Source organism: Anoplopoma fimbria, chromosome 18, assembly GCF_027596085.1.
Source record: "Anoplopoma fimbria isolate UVic2021 breed Golden Eagle Sablefish chromosome 18, Afim_UVic_2022, whole genome shotgun sequence".
NCBI lineage: Eukaryota > Metazoa > Chordata > Actinopteri > Perciformes > Anoplopomatidae > Anoplopoma > Anoplopoma fimbria.
Window position 1 is genome coordinate 16928467 of NC_072466.1, and position 22063 is coordinate 16950529.

At 39.1% G+C, this 22063-nt stretch overlaps 1 protein-coding gene across 1 annotated transcript in view; it reads left to right on the top strand.

Moving 5' to 3' along the window:
- The window catches only part of afdna (afadin, adherens junction formation factor a), a 96871-nt gene that overhangs the window by 47994 nt on the left and 26814 nt on the right, over nt 1-22063 (top strand). Inside the window, 8 exon segments of the mRNA XM_054618984.1 lie at nt 4609-4754; nt 5553-5647; nt 7217-7482; nt 7944-8087; nt 8261-8415; nt 8417-8457; nt 9305-9411; nt 14187-14267. Of these exon segments, the coding sequence (XP_054474959.1) occupies nt 4609-4754; nt 5553-5647; nt 7217-7482; nt 7944-8087; nt 8261-8415; nt 8417-8457; nt 9305-9411; nt 14187-14267 (1035 nt within the window).

The following is a 22063-nucleotide window of genomic DNA, read 5'->3' on the forward strand; positions in this document are numbered from 1 at the left end:
ACTTTTAACTGGTTATAAAAAATTGATTATCAATGTAAGTGTTTAACTTTTTATCATCACATAGAACGAGGTCAACATTATCTGATAGTGTTGGTCCCATGTCCTTTTTATACTGAGGCCACATTTCCCATAAACTCCATAACTTGTTTCCACAAAGAGGGTGTTACTCTCGCCATTTCCTCAAGAACAGGAAGGTTTAGGCAGAATTTCCCCCATAACATTCCTGTTTTGTGCTGTAAAGCAATTCAACGGATTTTGCAGTGTGTAAGGGAGTGAAGAGCTTGAATTTATTTTTGTTGTTGGTCACACTTTCTGGTAATTATACGGCTGTCTCAAAAATGTTTTCTGTCGAAATGTTAATGACTTTATTCAAGGATTCATTTTCCTTTTTTTTTTTAGCCCTTTTTAACACCTTTTAGTCCCTTTTTACACTCTGCTCATTTATTTCCTTTAACTTCTAGCTGGTGTACAGAACTAAGTTCCAGTTCTTAAAAGCAATTTTGATTCAGTTAGATTTAAGTGAATCATTTTTACTTCATTTTAGAGCCAGTTGTTTCGAGCATGTTTTGATGATTTATTTCATTTTAAAGTTTGGATGTTTTGAAGTGGGATTGTATGAGGTACTTATCGTTGGTCAGTGTATTACTCACAGGGCACTGAACGGCCATCTCTTTACTCTCTTCAAAGCCACAACACTCCATGGACAAGTTTTTTTTTCCTTTTAGACACAGAATATACTTTTCTACTGCAGCCTTAATCAGTTAGTTAGTGTTATTGTGTGATTTTGGTGTTTTTAAAGGGTTAGTTTTGAGTCACCAAAGGAGTCTAATGACTGTCTGACAGCAAGGTTCAGTGGTGAAAATATTGTAAATGTAATGTACACTTTAACATACTGAACTGATATGAGCTGATATAAGTACCTCGTACAACCCCACCTCAAAAAAATCTGAACTATCCATTAAGTGGACATCAAAGAGCTCTCTAAAAGCCTTAAACAAAATTGTGATAGATTTCACAAACGCCCTGTGTAGTGTTTTCTTGACCAGATGTGGTTTCCAGCTGACCTCCTTCAGTTATGTTCCTTAACTGGTTCAAGATGTCTTCACATTGTATACCATGACCATGTCTGTGTCAAAATGTGTATGTGTGTGTGTGTGTGTTACATGGCTGTGTCCATACTGTAGCTGTTGACGTGTTTTCTCTCTGTCCTGTGAACGTGTCCTCCTCCTCCTCCTCCTCCTTCCTCCTCTTCCTCTTCCTTCCATCCAGGAGATTCCTGAAGGGGATCAGGTAGGATAGCACAATGGCACACCATGATACGGCTGCTACAGACTTGTCTACCTCCCTCACTCTTTCACTCTCTCTCTCTCTGTTTCTCTCGGTGTGGGCGACAGATGAAATATCTCAAGCTCAACGATGCATCTCGATGTCTTTCATGTTACTTAAAATCTGTCACCCAGCTTGTAGATGTTGGAACTCAATTTTCTGCCTTTAAAGAAACGTAACTTTAAAAAAAATATATTTAAAAGAAGTTTGGTTTTACACAGCAGTTCACAAAGGAAAAAATAGTAAGACATATGAGAATACTTTCTGAGAACAGTTATGAAATTGTGATTTGAGCTTTTTCTCTTCTCTGTGCCAGTGGAATGGGTCAAATGGATCACACACCTTAAGAAATAAACAATGACTGAGTTAATTTGAATCTGAAAAATATGGATTTTAAAACCGATGAAAAGCACATTTGTCTTTGAAAAAACAATTACATACAGCTAGAGCTGAAACAATTAATTACAGATTACGGAAGCCCTATTGGGCTTATGTGAATTGTGATAAACATTTTTGCTATTTTTTTGGGCCATTTTATTTTATTAAGTAAACAGTTAACTGATAAGTAAAAAAATGTAATGTATTTAAAAAAATGTATTTAAAATTAAAATAAATGTTAGTTGAAGCCTTGCACAGATAATGGAAATGCAAATTTGACTTTAATGTTATACAAAGCAATATATTTTTTAAAGCAGACATCATTTATTTGATAATATATTATCCATATACTATCCATTATATTGTATAATATATGACAAATAACATAAATATCATATTTTAATGCATTTTTAAACCATTGTTGTTGATTACATTTCTATTCTCTTTATGTATTAAACATTAAGTGCTGGTTACTTAACATTTGGACAAATTCAACCTTTTGTTGCATTATGCACTATTGCCTTCATTTCGGATATTTGCAGCAGTGCTTGAAGGCAGCAAAAATCTTTTCTCCTCAGCTGAACACTTTGACCCACACAGAGATTTCTCTTCACAAGGAGATGGTTGCATCAGTCTAATTTCCGGACGTTCCTTTGAAGGCAAACCAGATACCATGTTAACAATTAAAAATGTAAAATGATGTCGCCCATCATCGTCAACCTCTTGGCTCTTCTTTGAATCTCTGCCTCTCTACTCAATCTGTACTTCTCTCTCTACTTTTGTCTGCTTTTTTTTTTTGACCAGCCCTTCATTGTTGCTGCTGCTTCTTTTTCTCCATTCTAACAGAAATGTAAAATAAAGCCATAATAATGCGTCCTCCCACAGCTGGAAAACTAAGCAACAACAGCAACATCAACCCAACTAATTCCATTCAGCTTCCTGGACCTGCCTGGTACTAAAAAACCAAAAACAAACAAAAAAAACCAAAAAACCCCAGCAAAACCAAAGCAACCACTCTTTTCCACCATTGCTCCATCTTTAATTCTGGCACCCATCTTGTGTGACATCACGTCTTGCTTCTCCTACTCAGCAGTGTGGATGGGAGACGAGTCGCGTCCCTCCGACCTCCTCCACCTACTCTGCTTCATTTGTCTGTTTGGAAGTTCATTTAACATGTTCAACCATCTGTCCGTGTTTTAAGTGTTTCCTAAATGTTTTATTGTCGCATCTCGTTTTGGATGCACTTGGCTCCATCTCTCATTCGCTGGCTGTTCTGAATGAAGTTTTTATTTCATGTTTTTCAAGGTTGGGATAGATGAGTGCAGGAGAGCAGTCTTCGCACATTCCTCCCTCACTGAGTGGCAGGGATATTAACCAATCAGCTCCTCACACACCTCCCTGTTGATCTCAGGACCAAAGAAACAAACTGTCCTTTAGACTGTAGACTGACACATGGAGCATAATTAAGATTCTGATATCATCCACTTTGTGTTGGCGATTTCATTATCCTGGTTTACGGTGTTACTACTGCAAGCTACTAGGTTGATAGCCCATGTTACAATGCAAGAAGCTCTGTTTTTTGCATTGTAACATGGGCATATACAATGTTACAAAACGCACAACATGTGTTTTCAATTGTTTTGTATGAAACTTCATAATGTTGTATATTAATAGGCCAAAGGAATACTTAACAAAGCATTTTGGGAAATACACTCGTAAAGAATTAGATGAAATGTTCTTAACGGCTCATGTCTGTTGGATAAATAAACTTAAGCTGAGCTAAGGTGGTTAGTTTAGCCTAGCATAAAAAATGGAAACGGCTAGCATGGCTCGGTCCAAATATTGCAAAATCCGCCTACATTTGCGTACCTCATTTGATCTAGGAAGTTGCTGCTCCCGGCCAAGAAATGGTTCTGAACCTAACTCTCACAAAAAAGACAAATTGTAATTTATACAATTTGGTTTTTTTTCTATCTACAGAATAAAGAAATAAGATAGTAGGTCTTAATTAGTGGCTTTAGAGCAGGAGTCTTAAGTGCGAGCAATTGTCCTATCTTTTATACAGGGATAGTATGCAAATGTGAAAAATGTTATTACCTTTGAACAGAGCCAGGCTATCTGTCCCCCTGTGTCCTGTCTCTCTGCTAAGCTAAGCTAATAGACTGCTGCCCATAGACTTCTATTTAACGGACAGACATGAGAATGGTATTGGTCTTCTCATCTAACTCTTGTCAAGAAAGTAAAGTGTTGAATAGGTCATATGAATTATATCACAAACAAACTTTGAAAAAATATCTTAAAGCTTAAAATCACTTCTAACAATAGAAATAAGTCTTAAATGGCCTAAATCTGACTACAGTCGACAAAAAAAATGTCCTTTTATGTAATTCTGATCTATGGGACATTAAATCACTTGTTAATCCTGTTTCTCGCAGTGTGAATGCATGTTTTTCATAGTGTAAGTCTACAGTCTAAACACCCTTTAGTTTTGTCAAAAAGAACCAACTGGTTAGTTGAGGAGGCTGGTGTCTGGTGACCTGGTAAATGGAGTTGGTGTCTGGGAGGTAAAGGAGTGGTCACTAATGTCTCTCATAAGGTCATAAAGGAAAATGTTTTAGTGCTCACATTCATTCAGACAGTTTAGTTGAGCATCATCTTCTAAGCGACAGTGATGACCACTCTTTCTCTCGGCACCGGCTTGACTTAGAGGGAGGGGTGGGCGGGGCATGAGTCTATCCCTGAAGTAACAACTGCTCCTTCTGGCTGCAACTCAAACAGAAACCCCTCTACTACCTTCTGTTCTAACTCTCCAGTCTCTCTTTGACCATGCTGCTCTAACAACTTCCCTTTGTTTTTTTCTTTATGTGTGTGTGTGTGTGTGTGGCTGTGGTTGGTACATGACAGAAGCAGAAGAACATTGCCGGAGCGCTGGCTTTCTGGATGGCCAACGCCTCAGAGCTGCTCAACTTCATCAAGCAGGACCGAGACCTGAGTCGCGTCACGCTGGACGCCCAGGACGTCCTCGCCCATCTGGTCCAGATGGCTTTCAAGTCAGTCTGTGTGTGTGTGTGTGTGTGTGTTGTGTGTGAGTGGATGTGGGGTGGGAATCTGGAATGTCATGGACATTTCAGAGATGTATTCCAGACAGGGAAATTGGTCAGTTCTCTGTGGAGGTCAATGCATTTGAGTTTGTTAATGAGTCCCCCAACTTGAATACTTTAAAATGTTCTTTTAAAACATGACAAAATACCTGCACATTGCTATCTTTTTCCTCGCTCTTCTTTTATTTCTGCATAGACCACACTTCGACTGTTAGTAGTGAACCTCAGGTAAATGTGAGGCTGCAAAAACACCTGTGTATATACACAGTAGTAACCATAGTAGAATCTGCAAAATTCCTTAGTATTCAGAGTAGTCATACAATAACAATCTTCATTTGAAATCAGCATTGCATTAAAAGCTCAGGATTGGTAGCATACACACACAGGGAAAAAAAATGTAAATATATTCTTTAGGTTGTCTGCTGTAATTGCACATTTATTCTTACAAATAAATCCTGAGCCAAAAAATGCAAAACTCACAGAAACCTTGTCACAACAAGGAAACCTTGGTCGAAACGTCATCACCATGTTTAATAAAAGAAGAACTAGGAACAAGACAAAAGTGTGCAGGTATTTTCTCTCCTGATTATCTGTCGAATGGTTTTTCACTAGGTTTGAAAAATCAATTGATCAAGACAAAAAGATTCTGTTTAACCTCCTGGAAACATGGACGATTAAAGACGAGCTTATCTTGTGTTTGGTGGAGCAGTCTCGATGTTTTTAACCCACTGTAATGTGTGCATGCAGGTACTTGGTCCACTGTCTCCAGGCTGATCTAAACAACTACATGCCTGCCTTCCTGGATGACCCAGAGGAACATAATCCACAGAGACCCAAGATTGGTAATACACAAACACACGCAGTAGTGCCCAACCATTTTGGTTTATGACCCTGTTGAATGAAGCAATGTCCACTTGCGACTCAGGCTCTTTATGTCTCTGAGCTCCGAGCAGAATCATTTTTAAGGGTCTAAAGAGGTAAAGCTAACTAATAATTTACAACAAAAAAGATTTTAGAAAAGTCTGATGAAGATCTGTTGTTATTGAGGCCCTGGAACCTCCCAAAACTCATGGTGGGAAGCTGTTTTTAAGGGAAGGATTACTTCCAGTGCCTTCTTTCAGTCAACAAAAAAAAATTGTCATCCTGCCATCCATGAGTTTTTGCCAGAAAGATTGTATATCTGTAGCTTTAAACAGAATTGAGTGAGTGAAAGAAAGTTTTGATTATTGCCTTGTGAACTGGTAGTAAGCCAGGCGTCAAGGCACTGCAAGAGGATCAGATGAGTTGTTTTCAGCTTCATATGTCTCTTTGTTTCAAACAGTGATGTTCACAACAGCAAAGTCACTATATAAAGTCATTTATATCTCACTGGAAAGGAATCTAAAATGTCAATAAGATAAACAACATTTCTGAGTGAAGTTTATAAAGAATAAAGCAAACAGACATCAGAAAGTATCAGTCATTCCTTCTGTTCTCTCTCCTTTTGGCTGCTTTGTCTCAGCCAGCAGAGAAGTTTACAAGCACAAACTAAGACACAGACTACAGACAGACAGCTTCTGTTTAAGCTTGTTTGTAACAAAAAAAGATTTTGGCCGAGGTGTTGTGCTGTGCTTGTGTAAATATAGCAGCGGTGGATGAGAGACTGCGGACAGAGCCGATTGAATTAGGTTTCACTTTTGTTTACATGTTAGGGCTTGATTAACAGATGTATTGATAAAGTATTGGCTTTTTACTTGCACATGTTTTATTGCACTAAGAGTAACGAGCGTAGTTGTTGAGTATTCGTCAGTTCACCTGGTTCACTGAACTGTCCCCGCCGCAACTGTGTGTGTGTGTGTGCGTGCCTCTATGTATGTGTGTGTAGTAAGCGGAGCTCAGCTGGACAAACAGAGAGCAGATGTGAGCTGCAACATGATAATAAATTACACCAAAACATTTAAAAGTACAAATAAAGAGAACCAGTAATGTTGGGGCTTATCAATACTTTACAATACAATATTTTTAATAATTTAGCACTAGGGCTTGTTTAATACCATGTTTCAGTATGCATCCCTACCTTAAGATAACGTAAAAACGCAAAAGGCTCTCTCTATAGTCAGTGTTAAGTTTGTGCATTCTGGGCTGCTGTAGAAACATTGCGATGCTAAATGGCGAACTCTGCGGAAGAGCCCCCGCTCCCAATGTAGATATAAATAAACAAAAAGACTAAGATTCTTAGTTTCAGGTGAATTTACACTGATTAAAGCATAGTTTTGAATAATATATTCCATTTCTGCCAATTAACCCCCCTAAATGTTACACACCGTTCCTTTAAGTCTCCTAATGACAGTTTATCACTAGCCACCCAATCTGAATTGAATGGTGTCAGTCATTGAGCGTACATCTGATGTCTCTTCTCCTTCTCCTTCCAGAGGACGTCCTGCACACACTGACGGGGGCCATGTCGTTGCTGCGGCGGTGTCGAGTCAACGCCGCCCTGACCATCCAGCTCTTCTCGCAGCTCTTCCACTTCATCAACATGTGGCTCTTCAACAAGCTGGTGACGGACACCGACTCAGGGCTGTGCTGTCACTACTGGGGGGCAATCCTCCGGCAGCAGCTCAGCCACATCGAGGCCTGGGCAGAGAAACAGGGTCTGGAGCTCGCCGCCGACTGCCACCTCAGTCGCATTGTACAGGTAAGAGGACAGATGGGGACATGGGGACACAAGCAAACGCTCAGATTAAGAGGGTCATGGATTTTGCTTCATTCACAAGTTATTTCATATTTGATTCTTTCTGCTTTTTGTGAATTACTTCCACAACTGCCAGTTCTCTTTCCAGTTTTTCTCTTTTTTAATTGCTGTGTAAAACACCAGATCATTAGTTTTTTAGTAGTCTTTGTCACTCAGAGTTGCAGTTAAGCTCGTGCTCGGCTAGAAAAAGCTAATAAAGCAAGGATCCATGAAGATAATTTACTTAAGGAGTAAGGTCAGTAAGCAGCAAGCAATGACTAAAGTGAAGTACCTGATGGTAGTAAAAATAGTACATTGTCCAAAATGCAACATGTGTAAGAGACGCCTGGAAATATACAGACAATATTTATAGAATATACAAGAAATGTGGCTCATTGACATGTTCTTTTCTGTGTGTCTTCTAGGCCACCACCCTGCTGACCATGGACAAATACTCCATGCAGGATGTGCAGAACATCCACAACACCTGCTTTAAGCTCAACTCCCTGCAGCTCCACGCTCTCATGACCAACTACCATTGTGCTCCTGACGAGCCTTACATCCCCCCTGTAAGCCAAAAGCACAGAAGCACAATAGAGAGCATTTATGATGCACGCATAGTTTTCTGTTTGATAACGTCAGCTTTATGTCAAACATAATCAACTGTTCTTAACATATTCTGATGTTGAAACTGGCAATTATGAGCCAGCCTGTTAACCTGGTTTTGTGTGTTTGTGTACAGGAGCTGATAGACCACGTGGTGGCAGTTGCAGAGAACACAGCAGATGAGCTGGCGAGGAGTGATGGGAGAGAGGTTCAGCTGGAGGAGGATCCGGACCTCCAGCTGCCCTTCCTCCTTCCTGAGGACGGCTACTCCTGCGACGTGGTGCGCAGCCTCCAACGGCCTGCAGGACTTCCTGGAGCCGCTGTTGCAGAGAGGTAAAATCAATGGGACCAATATTTAATAATAAATAGAAACTCTGTTCTACATTTCATGTAATGCAATAACGTTGTCAAGGAGTTGGTATACGCTAGCTTTTGTGCAAGAATGTGCAGTATCTTATAGTTAATACATTTGATTAAATTTGGGGTTGACTTGATTATGGGCTCCTTTTAATAATTGTGCAACAATTTGATGTTGCAAAACCTTCCACCGAAAAATATGTTTTGCTAATTGTTATGTAATGTTAATGTTTGACCTACATTGAGTTTGACACCAGCAAGGGAGAAGGACCAGATAAAGGGGAAACTTTGGTATTTTTCATCCTGGTTTTTGTGTCTAATGGTCAAATGGGGACAACATTCTTTTAAAAATTTGAGCAAGAGTGCTGCAGACATAAGCTGTTAAACGGAAGTGCTTGTTTTTGCTGATCCTGTCAGTGGCAAAAAACAAGCACTTTTAGTAGACGTAAAGCTACGGTGAGGAATTGCCCAATTACATTATGTTTAGTGGCTGCTCTCGGTACTTCCAAAGTCTGGACCACTTTCAAAACATTTGCAATACATTATCATATATTTTAAAACTCGTCAGTAGGGGATCTTTAACAAAACCGTTTTAAATTGATCAATATCTCATGATTGAAGCTTCTGTGTAAGCTTATATTTGTTTTTAGTTTGTTCAAATATTCACTTATTTTTACACAACAAAAAAAAGTTGAAAAGTTGATTTGGTAAAACGATTTTGTGTTTCTACCAAGGTTATTTATGTTCTGAAGTTGTTGTTTTAACACATAATTTTAGTGTATGTTGTAAATGTACTGTAAAATGTGTGTGTTTCTTCTAACAGGTTTCTGTAGGTTAGTGCCCCACCCTCGAGCGCCTGGTACCTGGACCGTCCACTTTGAAGGAGCTGACTGCGACAGCCACTTCTCTGCTGCTGACAGTTCTGAGATGGTAGGACATTAACACACATACACTTTCTAAACCACTCTGTACAAGTTGTGTGTGTGTGTGTGTGTGTGTGTGTGTGTGTGTGTGTGTGTGTGTGTGTGTGTGTGTGTGTGTGTGTGTGTGTGTGTGTGTGTGTGTGTGTGTGTGTGTGTGTGTGTGTGTGTACTTTTGTGTGTCAGCCCATTGGGGCAGCCCGGGTAAAGTGGGGCCACAAAGGACTTTGAGCTTTAGAGGGTAAGTAATGCTGACTCATAGAAGCTGTGGAGACTTAAGTGAACAGTAGATCTGACAGCTAAGACAGAGTCAAAAAGAGTCCGCAAAGGAACTTGATGCTGCTTTGATTTTTGCAAGCAATCACCTCCATGCTGCACTGAGATGACTTTTCTTAGCGATTGCTAAATGAGCCGGATTGTGTTTAAACTGCTCCAAAATAATTCTAATTGAGAAATCCGTATGAGTTTATGTTCATATTTCAAATCTACATATAGTTGATTAAAAGCTGAGGGTTTTATTTCATTCTAGACCTCATAAACAGCAGTTGAGAAAACAGGCCCACAACAGTCAAACCAAATTGCCACTACACTCCCCTTTCTTAAATGATCTATCAAAATGTTAAAGTTGTGACAGGACAGTTAGGCAATTGTTAATTAATTTCTTCATTTGAAGCATATTTGAACACACCAGGTAACCTTAACAATGTGAATCAATTAATTATTGGGATATATGTTAAAAATGTAACAAGTATATGTATAAATAAGCATATAATGAGCACTGCTGTACCGAATAGTTTGAAGCTTTATTTCATCTTCATTCAGCTTCATTCAGCTTAATTTCTTCATTCGTTTACAATCAAATTCTAAATCAACAGTCCAATGCTGAGAAGGCTTTTCTGTTTTCTGTCTGTTCATTAAGTTTAAACGCGGTATTCCCGCACATTTGCTGATAAAGATCAGGCTTCATTAATATTAATAGTATTAGTATTTGTAGGATTAGAATCCAGCGGTGGCTGCGTAGGATTGTTTCAGACTCGTGTCATCCGAGCGTTGTAAGGTCTGAAAGTTAAAATGTGTTGAAAAAAGATAGATGTAATAATTTCTCAAAATTCACACAATGTTTTTATCCAACAAAAATAATATGCTTCAATTCATATTTTTTGGTCCTTACATTTTCATCAATCCTGCCCCAGCTTAAAGAAAATGTATTAAAATAAAACTAAAGATTTTCTTTATTTAATTTGATAAATTGCCTTTTTTAAGGACTTCTTTAGAGTTATAAAATAAGAAGACAGACATTTGAAGCTACATTCAAAAAATGTCAATTGAAGCTTTGAATGTAAATTATATAATTTGCTACTGCCTTTTTATTGATAAATGTAAGTTTATAAATGGTACTGGCATTAGAAATGTGACATGGTTGATTTGTATAAAAATATAGTAATATAAGTTACCTTAAGCATCAAGTTTTTGCTATCATGGATAACTTAAACTAATGGAATGCATCAACGTTATATAAGCTGTCTCCAGGTGCTTTTGTTGACCTTTTCTGGCTTAGATCGTTCCACAGTACTGGATAATTCAGGTAAATTATACTGGATTTACCGGGTTTAAGGGAGATTGAACAGGATTTCCAGTAGGCAAGACGTGTCTAAATGAAAACAGTTCCAGCTGAATTTAAGACTAAAAATGGTAAAACCCCTGAACAGAAGCTGAGCTGGAGACGATTTGACGGCACAGCTCACATAGTTTGACTATTTTTAGAAAAGTTCAAAACTGGAAGTTTCTTTGATTCCAGTCCAGAGGTGTGTGTGTCACTTTGATTCCAGTCCAGAGGGGGTGTGCGTGCGTGCGTGCGTGCGTGCGTGCGTGCGTGCGTGTGTGTGTGTGTGCGTGTGTGTGTGGTCTCCCAATTGGAAGGCAGTGATTACAATGACTTCAGAAGGGGCAATTTACTTTTCATAACAGCCTTCACAGAGGCACACCAAACACACACACACACACACTTTAATCAACACAACAGCAGTCAGTTGGTAAATGATAGACTTCACACACACACACACACACACACACACACACACACACACACACACACACACACACACACACACAAACACACACACAGCCACTTCCTCTGTAATTGGTTTGTTTATCCCTGCTCTACTTTTTCATGAGTGTAGTCTCGACGTAATGCAGGCGTCTTTCACAAACACGTTTTGATTAATGGTGTGTGTTCAGGCAGACTGGAGGGGGTGGGGCGTAGCTTAAGTGGTGATATGATGTAGTGTGTTTACATAATTTAAATGTGATCAACTTTACATGCAGAACATTAAATATATGAACATAATTTATTGAAATAATCTTCAACAAATGCAGTGATTCAGAAGGAAATTTAGCTTCTATCTTAATGACACTAACTTATGTTTTTGCAGGAATTAGTTTTCATTGGTAAATTATGTTTTTTATTCAAATGATCTGATGCAGAGGCCATTTCTTGAGTGGTAGAATTATTGTCGTTTGTGGACAGAAAGCCAGTTTATAATTAGATGCAAAAACTGGTGTTGAAGCTTAGCATGACGGTGTTTGTGTCAGTGAAGGTCGCTGGATCCGCAGCTACAGCAATTAGTCTGTGCCAATACGCAAACTTAAAGTAGTAGTAAAGTGGCTAGCTGTTTTCATTGATTTCCTTTTGGGCATTGACTAATTGTAGCAATACAAATTGTCGGTCATTAGGCCTATAACATCTTTCACACTGTGTGAACAGGACAGTCAATCCCAGTAGTTACTTGGTTAGCTACCATTTAAATCCTGAGTGAGAGCGTTGAGCCACTTGCTGGAAGTGTTTTCATAAGGCATACCCCTTCTATACTGCACTATAAAGGCTAAAAGTGTCACTTAACCTTGTTGACGAGGGCGGCTGTGGCGTAGTGGAGAGCAAGGTAGTTCTCCAATCAGAGGGTCGGTGGTTCGATACCCGGCTTCGGCAGTCGATGTGTCCTTGGGCAAGACACTTAACCCCAAGTTGCTCCCGAAGGCTTGCCATCGGTGTGGACTGGATGTTGCATGAATGTTAGTTAGAGTCTGATGGTGGCACCTTGCATGGTAGCCTGTCATCAGTGTGTGAATGGGTGAATGATATGTAATATACTACTGATTGTAAGTCGCTTTGGATAAAAGCGTCTGCTAAATGACTGTAATGTAATGTAATGTAATGACATGTTGGAGGTTTGATATTTGCACTAACGCATCCATCCAACAAGCTAACGGTTGGCTGTCTTCTTTCACCATTCCTCCCCTGCATGATTTAAAACTGACCTGCTGAGAAAAACGTCTGAAAATGTCCTCATCTTTATGTAGACCTACTTTTACGCAACAGAGGGTCCCTGACATTGCTGCAGGCCTAAAGCTGTACCTGCTTTAAAATAAAAGCCTTACATAAGACGGCCTTTAGAATGCTTGGTCTCCATTATCTCCAGCTGAACTTTAGAAGTTTGCACGGAAAGAAGACTGTGAATTTCTCCCCCCATCACTAACATAAAATTATATTATGAAGGGATTTCTTTAAGGCACATACAAACGACAACCCTTTAAATGTTCATATGTTTATTTCAATGCTGTTTTAAGTTTCCTACTGGCCGACTTATGTAAGGCTTTTACTTTAAAGCAGGTACAGCTTTAGGCCTTTTTAGATGGACTGTTTCAGTTACTTTAAACTTTCTGTTGCATTAAAGTACTGAAGGTCTACATAAAGACTCAGATTTGTTTGGACCTTTTTTGTTGCATTTCAGGAATGTTACCTTAATGTTGATGGAGATTAGGTGGTACTTGGTCCACAGTGATTCCATTCAACCAGCTGCACAATAATGTAGCCTAAATAACATACAGAAGAAACATCTGATAAAACGATATCAGATAAGACGGTATATAAACAGCCATAATCTGGTTAAGCGATAGTGCCAACTTGAAATACTTACTTACTAATATTATTATGAAATAATACTAGCTATAGCTGGGATGTCATGTAGCGTAGTTGTACAACTGGTGCGGTCTTGTTTTAATTTGCAGTCTGTTTTGTCTCTTAGTGTAGATGGAATGTTCTCGTAGCTGTTGTGTGGGTGTTGTTGTTTTGTATGGGTGTTCCAGAAGACTACACAATAATCAACTTGCTAGCTTTTCATTTGTGCAAGAGTGCTGTCCACACACACACACACACACACACACACACACACACACACACACACACACACACACACACACACACACACACACACTAAAAAAAACTCCACAATGCAGACATACTTTTGTATAAGTCCGACATGATCTTATTTATTTTGGCGTATCCTTTGTCAGAATATTATTTTTCCTAATGTGGGAAACCTCTGCAGCTCTCTCTCTTTCTTTGTTTCTGTCTGTCTCCCCACCCAGTCACCCAGCCCTGCTTCTCAAATGAGCCCTGCTGTGTGTGTATATATGTGTATGTGTGTGTATATGTGTGTGTGTGTGTGGTAGCCGTGATGTGGTTTTCATTCTTGCCTTGAATCCAGTGACCACAGGTTCCTATGTGGTCTTTCCTGTTCTCCCTTTGCATCCCTCCCTCATTCCTTCCCTCCCTTTTCTCATCCCACCCTCTTTTTACTCCACAGTCTGGTTTCAGTGGCAGACACAGGGCACACAACACTAGAGGACATTCTCTGGAATTTCCCCCCAGAGGCTTTTACAGACACAACTTCAGAGGTTTCATCCTCACTCACATTTTTTCCCCTTCCTGTCCATCTCTCTTTTCAGCCAATGAGGAAAGACCCGGAGGTTGTCACGGTAACCCTGAAGAAGCACAATGGCATGGGCCTCAGCATCGTTGCTGCCAAGGTAGGAAATACCACCTGGAAGTGTGTTAAAGTGTGTTATCTGTGTGTGTGTTTTATATCGAAACTCCAGCAGATCTGAGATGGCTCGGTGCTTTTCAAGAAACTTTTTTTTAGTTGGAGAACTTCTCTTTAAAGGCAGAAGTCTTTTATTTTTTTTTCAAATAGCTGCAGAAGTGTGAAAGATTTGCACGAATTTGACAGGAAATCCAAAAATAGCTGTTTTTATCTTGGCTGTCGAGACAAAAGTGTGTGTAAGTGTAAGTGTGTAAGTGTGTAAGTGTGTGTGTGTGTGGCTGAGCGACAGAGTGCTGGCAGCAAAGGCTGCTGTTTTAAATAGACTGCTTTCATTGTTGAGTCTGACAGCAGTGCTGAGACTAAACAGTGACATTGCAAAGAAAGTTCTGTATGAATCCCGGACCATTTAGTCTTATCTCATATGGGAGAGAGGTTAGGAGGTTAGGACAATCTACCACTGTCTGTCCATGTTGTTTATTTGTTCACACACCTTTACATGTATTGACAAAACCTGGGGAAATTATACCAAATCACCCCCTTGTTTTAATGTTAAAAGAACATGCAATGGTATGAGGAAAAATTTAAGAGTTAAAATTTTCACTCTTCTAATCTCAGTCATTTAAATTACTGCAACTCAAGAAGGTTCAATTTTTATTTACCCAAAAATAAAAACAAAATAATGATTTTCAGTGTGCACAGTGGCAGCATCTACTGGATCAAATCAATATTGCTGGACACAGATCCCCATACTGTAGACAGCAAACTAGTAAACTCTGTAATGTCAGTCTAATTTTTCGCAGTCCAACATATGTTTTGATTTGTCAATATTCATTTATTTTTCAGTTAATCGTTTTGTCCATAAAGTTTCAGAAAATAGTGAACAAATACTCACTTAAAAATCACGTAAGACAAAGAAGCTGTAACAAGTGAATATTTGGAATTTTGCATAATTAAAGATGACATAAACGATCAATTATTTATCAAAGTAATTGCAGATACATTTTCTGACTTAATTAATTGATGAATTAATTAAATCGTTTCAGCTCTACACAACTTTATTGTCACCAAGCGTACATTTGTCTTGCAGTCGTGTGAGACAGAGAACACACACAGACAAGAACATTAAACATATAATGAAAACATATGAAAACAAACGCTGAAAGCTACCACTCAAACTTCCATCAAACCATGTCCACCAAATGAAAGAACATAAAACCTGCATAAATCCAGCTGTCATCATCCAACCCAATCATCAGTGGTTAAAACAAACATCCCCATCGTCACCCTCCAATTTTAGTAGAAAGAGTGAGCATCTGCTGCTGACTCATCCTGAGCATTTGACAGTTTAATAATCATTGCCCTGGTTCTAGTATAACATTCATATAAACTCCACTTGCCCATGCAGACCACCTGGTGTTTCAGTCCAAGTTAGACATTTTTTGGGAGCGTTCTGTGTGTAGTCACAAAGGTGCATGGGACCACTTTGTCCCACATTGCTTGGATTTGAATTTAAAAACAGCACTGAAAACATGTAGCACAGTTGGATGTCTACTTTGACTGACTTACAAATTTCCTGTGGGGGAAACCCTGCACTTATAAACCTGGACGTTTACGTAATTCTGTGCTGAGGCCTCAGATGGAGTCCCGCACAGTAAAGTATCTTGTATTATTTGCATGTTATTTTTCAGCTTGCAAGAGTAAAACATTGATTTGTTTTGATTTGCACAATACTTTTCATACAGTCTATTGCAAAAGGCTCAAGGAGCTGGTTTACTGCCTACTCTTGTTATTGTTAGGGATGCACCAATACTGATTTCAAATATTGGGCCAATACTGACTTAAATAGCTGGATTGGGTATCTGTGACAATGGGGCCGATTTATTCAATTCAGTTCAAGTCTACTTACAGATGGGTGACACATTTTAAAAAGTTGGACTTTGTTGTGTTTCTTACATTTTTTCTACCTTCTGTAGAATGCTGTGACGAAACATTATTTTGGTTGTTTATAACATAATAGCATCTGATTAATGTGATGGAAATGTGAGATAATCTATGTACTGGAAATAGATATGATATTTACCATAAGGTGCATGTTAATCCTTTAAAGTGCCTGAATTTGACTTTGGAAAAGGTGTTGGAACCCTGATGTTATCATGTAGAGGTCTGTGACCTAAAACTTGTCTTTGCTTCTGCTTCCTGCTCTTAATCAACGAACAGATAGTTGTCGGTGTTGAGTTTTGTCACCTGCCGGCTTTCGTTTTTGTGCTTTGCTGCTACTTTTTAAAAATATGAAGTGGATAAAGTGCGTGAGGCAGACCGATGGTATTTGTTCTCTGCTCGAAACATAAGAACTCTCTCTCTTTCTTCAGAGTAGAGTGACATTCCTGCCGAAGGCGAGAGCTTTCCTGTATGTTCGTGTGTGGGAAGGAAGGATGTACTGAGGAAACTTCCTTGCTCTGTTTTCTTTTTTTTTTTTTTCAAAGCTGTGTGGATGTATGAGGAGAAGAGCAGGCAGAGAAGTGTGTGTGTGTGTGTGGGATGGGAAAGTCAGGTAGAGAGGATTTTGTCGAACAGCTGCTTGAATTCTCGGTAAACTGGGCTGAGCTCTGTCCTGTTATATAACTGAGTGAGTGTGTGTATTTGCCTGGTGGAGCTGCAGCAGCGCTCCACCTCACTCTGACCAGCCGGCGTCCCAGCCGACACTTCACCTCTGGATTTCCACCTGGATTCACTTTTTCTAAACAAACGCGCTGCAATTGGGAACCCATGGAGGAATTTTCCTGCAACTTTTTTTTAAACACATATACTGGAATTTATACGGCTTTATAAATTCTCCCAACTTGGTTTTAAATACTTTTTTTTCCCACTGAACTTTTTAAAAAGATGACTTCTGCTACTACTTTTTGCCACACACTTAGAAATTCACTCTACTTTTGTTATCCCACATTCCCAGCCGTAAGCAGTGACTTTAAACGTCGATGTTCAGCTGAATGGATTACTCCCAGCCGGTGTAATTGAGAGTTTTTGGACTTGTCGGTGCACGTTAGCAGGTTGAAGCGCTCACCATAATAGAAGTTGGTGTGTGTGTGTCTGTGAACTGGTGTGGACAGCGCTGACGAGCGGCTGCAACATGTGGTTTTCTGTGGTGGGAAAAAGAGACCAGGTAACTTATGTCTTATTGTTGTACATTTTCTTGTCACTTTTGAAAGTTTCTTTGGTGTTATTTTTGAATAAGCTAAATTTTAAAAGTGATTTGAAATGTGGCTGTATACTTGTGAACATGCAAGCCATTTAAAGTTCCCTATGTTACTTCTTCATATTGTGATTCTCCTTCTCTTTGTTGTTGTGGCTCCTTAATACACTGACTTTACTGAAGAGCACATTGTGAATAATAGCGGACCAATGCTGGTTTCTCGTGAACCCACCAGTGTGATGGCCTCCTGGTTTGTCATTCGTCACTGTTTACTTTCAGGGCCGTTCTGATAATGTTTAAACAAAGGTACACACATGAGACACAGATGGTAAAAAAACTCACACACATTTTGGGCAATGTGCTCAGTAAGGTTAAGCTAATCCATTGCATAATATCACTGTCATTTTAATTATAATCAGATTAGTCGTTGTTTTTCACTTGCATATTTTAAGCCAGACACAGATTTTGCATGAATATGCACTAGTACTATTTTATAATTATTAAGTGTTTTCATTCTGGGCTTAAAGTAAGGGTGATTAAGTGAGGCTTTTATGTTTTAATAAGCTCCGACTACTATTTTCATAACTAAGGTACAAAAAACTCAAACTATTGTTTGCAGAGTACTTTGCTATTAACCCACAGTAAGAAATCCAGTTTGTCAAGCAGGTGTTAAACATGACAAGCACTTGATACATTCTATTCAAGTTTTTGAAACCCACAAATTTATACAGATTTGAATCCTTAAAAATACTTTCTCAGTCGAACCCACGTGTGGGTATTTCATGGTATTTTATTGATCAGCTCCCAGCTGTCCAGAGGACAAAACTGATCCTCCTCTTCCTGTGTTGGTGTTTACTCATTTATCTATCCCAGAAAAGAACAGAACATTCTCTAAAACAACTAAAGCAATACTTAGGATATTAATGATTTAAACAGTATGTTCAACTCCAAGAGAAGCTCCTAATTGAGTAAAACTGCTTTTTTAACAATTCATTTCACAAAAAGCACCTTGAAGGAATTATAAAAGTGAGGTTATTTAACAATACTTTGTAAAGTTCTGAAGTAATTGCTGTGCCTTTTGTGTGCGTTTACAGACACTCTAGTGTGATATTGCTGAAACTCTGAGTGGAGTTTTGTTTGATTTATGCAATCATGGCTAAAATGGGAACCAGAGTCTGGAACTGAAGCACCAAGACATGAATGACTTTGGAAAGTTGCTCTGTTTGTTTCCACTGCGCATTTGAAGTATTGTCTCTGTGTGTGTGTGTGTTTGTTTCTTAGCTGAATGTATTGTACTAGATGTGGAACAACAGTGTGAGAGGTTTCCCCCCCTGTGAGTGCTGACACAATGGGAGGATGTACCGCACACACACATACATGCACTCGCTTTCCTGTAAAGCTGCCGGCAGGAGGTTATTTACAAGGTGTGTGGAAGAGAACATTTGAACATCTTGGCACTCATTATAAAAGCCAACTTTTTGTCTTGTGGTAGAATTCAAAATTTGACAGGATTGTAGGGAAAAGGACATACTAGGGACCAAACAGTACTGCACATTGCTTACTAGCTAAACCAATTTCTATCTTAACACACACTACTTCAGCGTCGTTTTTTTTCTATTTCTGAGCTGATCTTTGGTTGTCACCTCTGCAATCTGAATGGCTTCCGAGGTTATCAGAGGACATGTTAAAGCAGCGTTTGAATCCTGGAGTTGCCAGTTTTCCCCACACAAAGGCGATAGATACTCAAACATAGCAATCTATTGATATTCAAACAAAGAAATCCACAGAGAATGGATTTCTTTTTAGGCTGATTCTGATATTGATATTTGTGAGTTAAAAGATATATCAGCCGTGGTAACATCAGCCTTTTTACAGTTATGGTGGTGTGTAAAAAACATAAACAAGTGAATCCCACATCTTCCATTTTCATTCCCTTTTTCAAAGACCCGTATAACTGAGAAACTGCATCAAAGCCTCGGCCCACCCACACAGGTGTTGTCAGTTTGTAGTATTTTGGCTGATCAGACAACTTCTCAGGTTAAAGCTGGGTGTGGTTTTAAACCTCAAATTGATGAAATCGTGAAATTGTATTTACTAAGAATCATAAAGGTTTTAAAACGTTCTTGTTCTAAAAGATGCAACAAAAATACAATGGGGAAAGTTAAGGAGATGTTGATCAAACACAGCCTGGACAGAACCTGAGAAAATGTTTAATCCCCTAAAATATCTGTGGGGTGCATCTCTGGCTTTTAAACCACCTCTTTATGGATAAGTGGTTTATGATCACAGAAAGCAGGTTGACATGTAACAACATTGTAATCTCGGTGTGTCGCCAGCTTGCATTAGTGGTGGTTTCTCGCTATCCTTTAGAGGTCAGTTGTCTCAGCGCAAGTCAGCCGCAGAACGACTCAGAAGAAAAGTGTCACATCACTCTGACTCAGCTGTCCAGACGGAGACACTCCTGTTGTATAATTCATATTTGTCCGAATTGTGGTTCATTGACTTACATGGGCTGTGTCTCAGGGACTTTGCAGAGAGAATACAGTGTTTCCTCACTTGTTTAGAGATACTTTTGTGATTAAAACAATCAGTCAAAAAGTTGATCAACAGGAAATTCATCTGCCACTTTTCTGATTCTATCGATTTATAAAAAAAAAATGCTTTTTATTTTATTTTATGTCATTGCAACCTGAACATCATTGGTTTCTGGTTCGTTGATCAGACAAAACAAGCCCCTCTGCAGACGTCATATTGGACTCAGGGAAACTGTGATGGAGGTTTTTCACCATTTTCTGACATTTTATAGACCAACCACGATTAATAATTAGAAAAATGATTGGCAGACTAATCATCAATGAGAATAATCATTAGTTGCAGCCCTGCACGTCAAGCAACATCACAAATGGGAAGGTAGTTCCGGGAATACATTTACTTTCTACTGAATTTAAACTTCTTACGCCCTGTTAAAATAGTTGGAATGTTCCTGAGCTGGAAAACATCAACATAAGATAAATTAAGATAATCCTTTATTAGTCCCACAACATAGAAGGAATAACATAATTCAAAGCCAGGGTCATACTTGTTTTTCTCAGCACAACCTCCTCTACTTAGGCAAGAGAGAGCTTTCTTTTTTATATATTTAGCTTTTTTTCTCATAGAGTTGGTTGGTGAACTTTGTTGAAGACGGTGAAAAACACTTTATGCCGCATTTGATCTCTTTAGTTCTCTCACAGGTTTGTGCTCGGAGGGAGATTTTGAGCGTACAGCCAGCAAGGCTTACCTCAGGAAATTGGTAGGATTGTGTCCACACCAAAGTCATATCCAAATAAAATTCAAGCCCAACCACCGGGATCTGAGCAAGATTTGATCAGAGAGCATAAAGGTCTGACAGTACATGTATCCTGACATGAGAGGAGATGTGCTGAATTTGTTATTAAAAGTAGAGGACCAAGGCTTCGGTGGGGAGCTTGCTTAAAGCAGCTGACTCTTTCAAGCCAATCCTTTTCCTAATACAGACCTGGCAGCTTTAAGGTGCACTTGATTTGTTGTGTCAGGGCACTTTTAAAGAACCAGAGCAGTCCATTAAAAGTAAAGCTTTCCCTCAGGTATTCCAGCTATTCTTCTAGATCTTATTAACCTATATCTGTAAACAAAGGCATGTGCGCTCAGGAAACAATTTCTCATGGATTTAAAAAAAAAAAAAGGTTGTTTTTATGTTCGATCAGTTGAAAATGTATGCGACTAGTAGCACATCATGTCTTACTCCCCAACATCAGCTACTTGTTTAAAAGCTTCATTATCGAGACAAACCTGCTGTTTGTCTTCACATGAACACATTTCAACATACCCATACTTCCTTATGGTTTGCCTTTACATTCTCTTTCATGTTTGCATGGCAGAAAAGTCTGTGCATTTTACAGTACATGGAGAGAATTAGATTTTGTTGTCATGATTAGGTCACGCTGCATGTTTGCATGTTGTTGCTTCTTATTAGGGTGATGAGAGATAGAAATGTAGAAAATACTAAATAGCGCTAATAGCTTTAAATTGGTCTTTTTAAAAAATTTATCTCAAGTTTATCTCAAAAACTTATCTCAAAGTATTTCAATAAAGTGCGTTGTGAAACTTACAGCTACTGTACCTTTACCACATCTACTTTCTAAATAACATGTCCACTGAATTTACCTGAGCTTTAAAAGCTCAGGTAAATTCAAACCGATGCAGCAGACATGCTCATTTGCGTATGTTGCCCCCTCTGAACCCCCTCTGGGACCCCTCAAACTTGCTAAAAGCCCCTCTCAACATCCTCAGGGGATTCAGGAAATTCCCCCAAAGTGTCTCTGGAGCCTGATTTGGCGCCCCAATCCCCCATTCTGGATAAGTGCAGGAAGCTGTGGCTCCATCTGAAACAAGGGGCTCTTTAATGTCTTCCCTAATGTACAACAGACTTAAAACAGTCAGAATGATTCACTGTTCTTCTCTCTACTTAATGTCACTCGCAGGAAATTCGTGCCTGCATGAATCCAGCCTCATTATTGCATGTACACGCACACATGCAGACAGAGAGCTGAAACATTGTGGGTAAAATA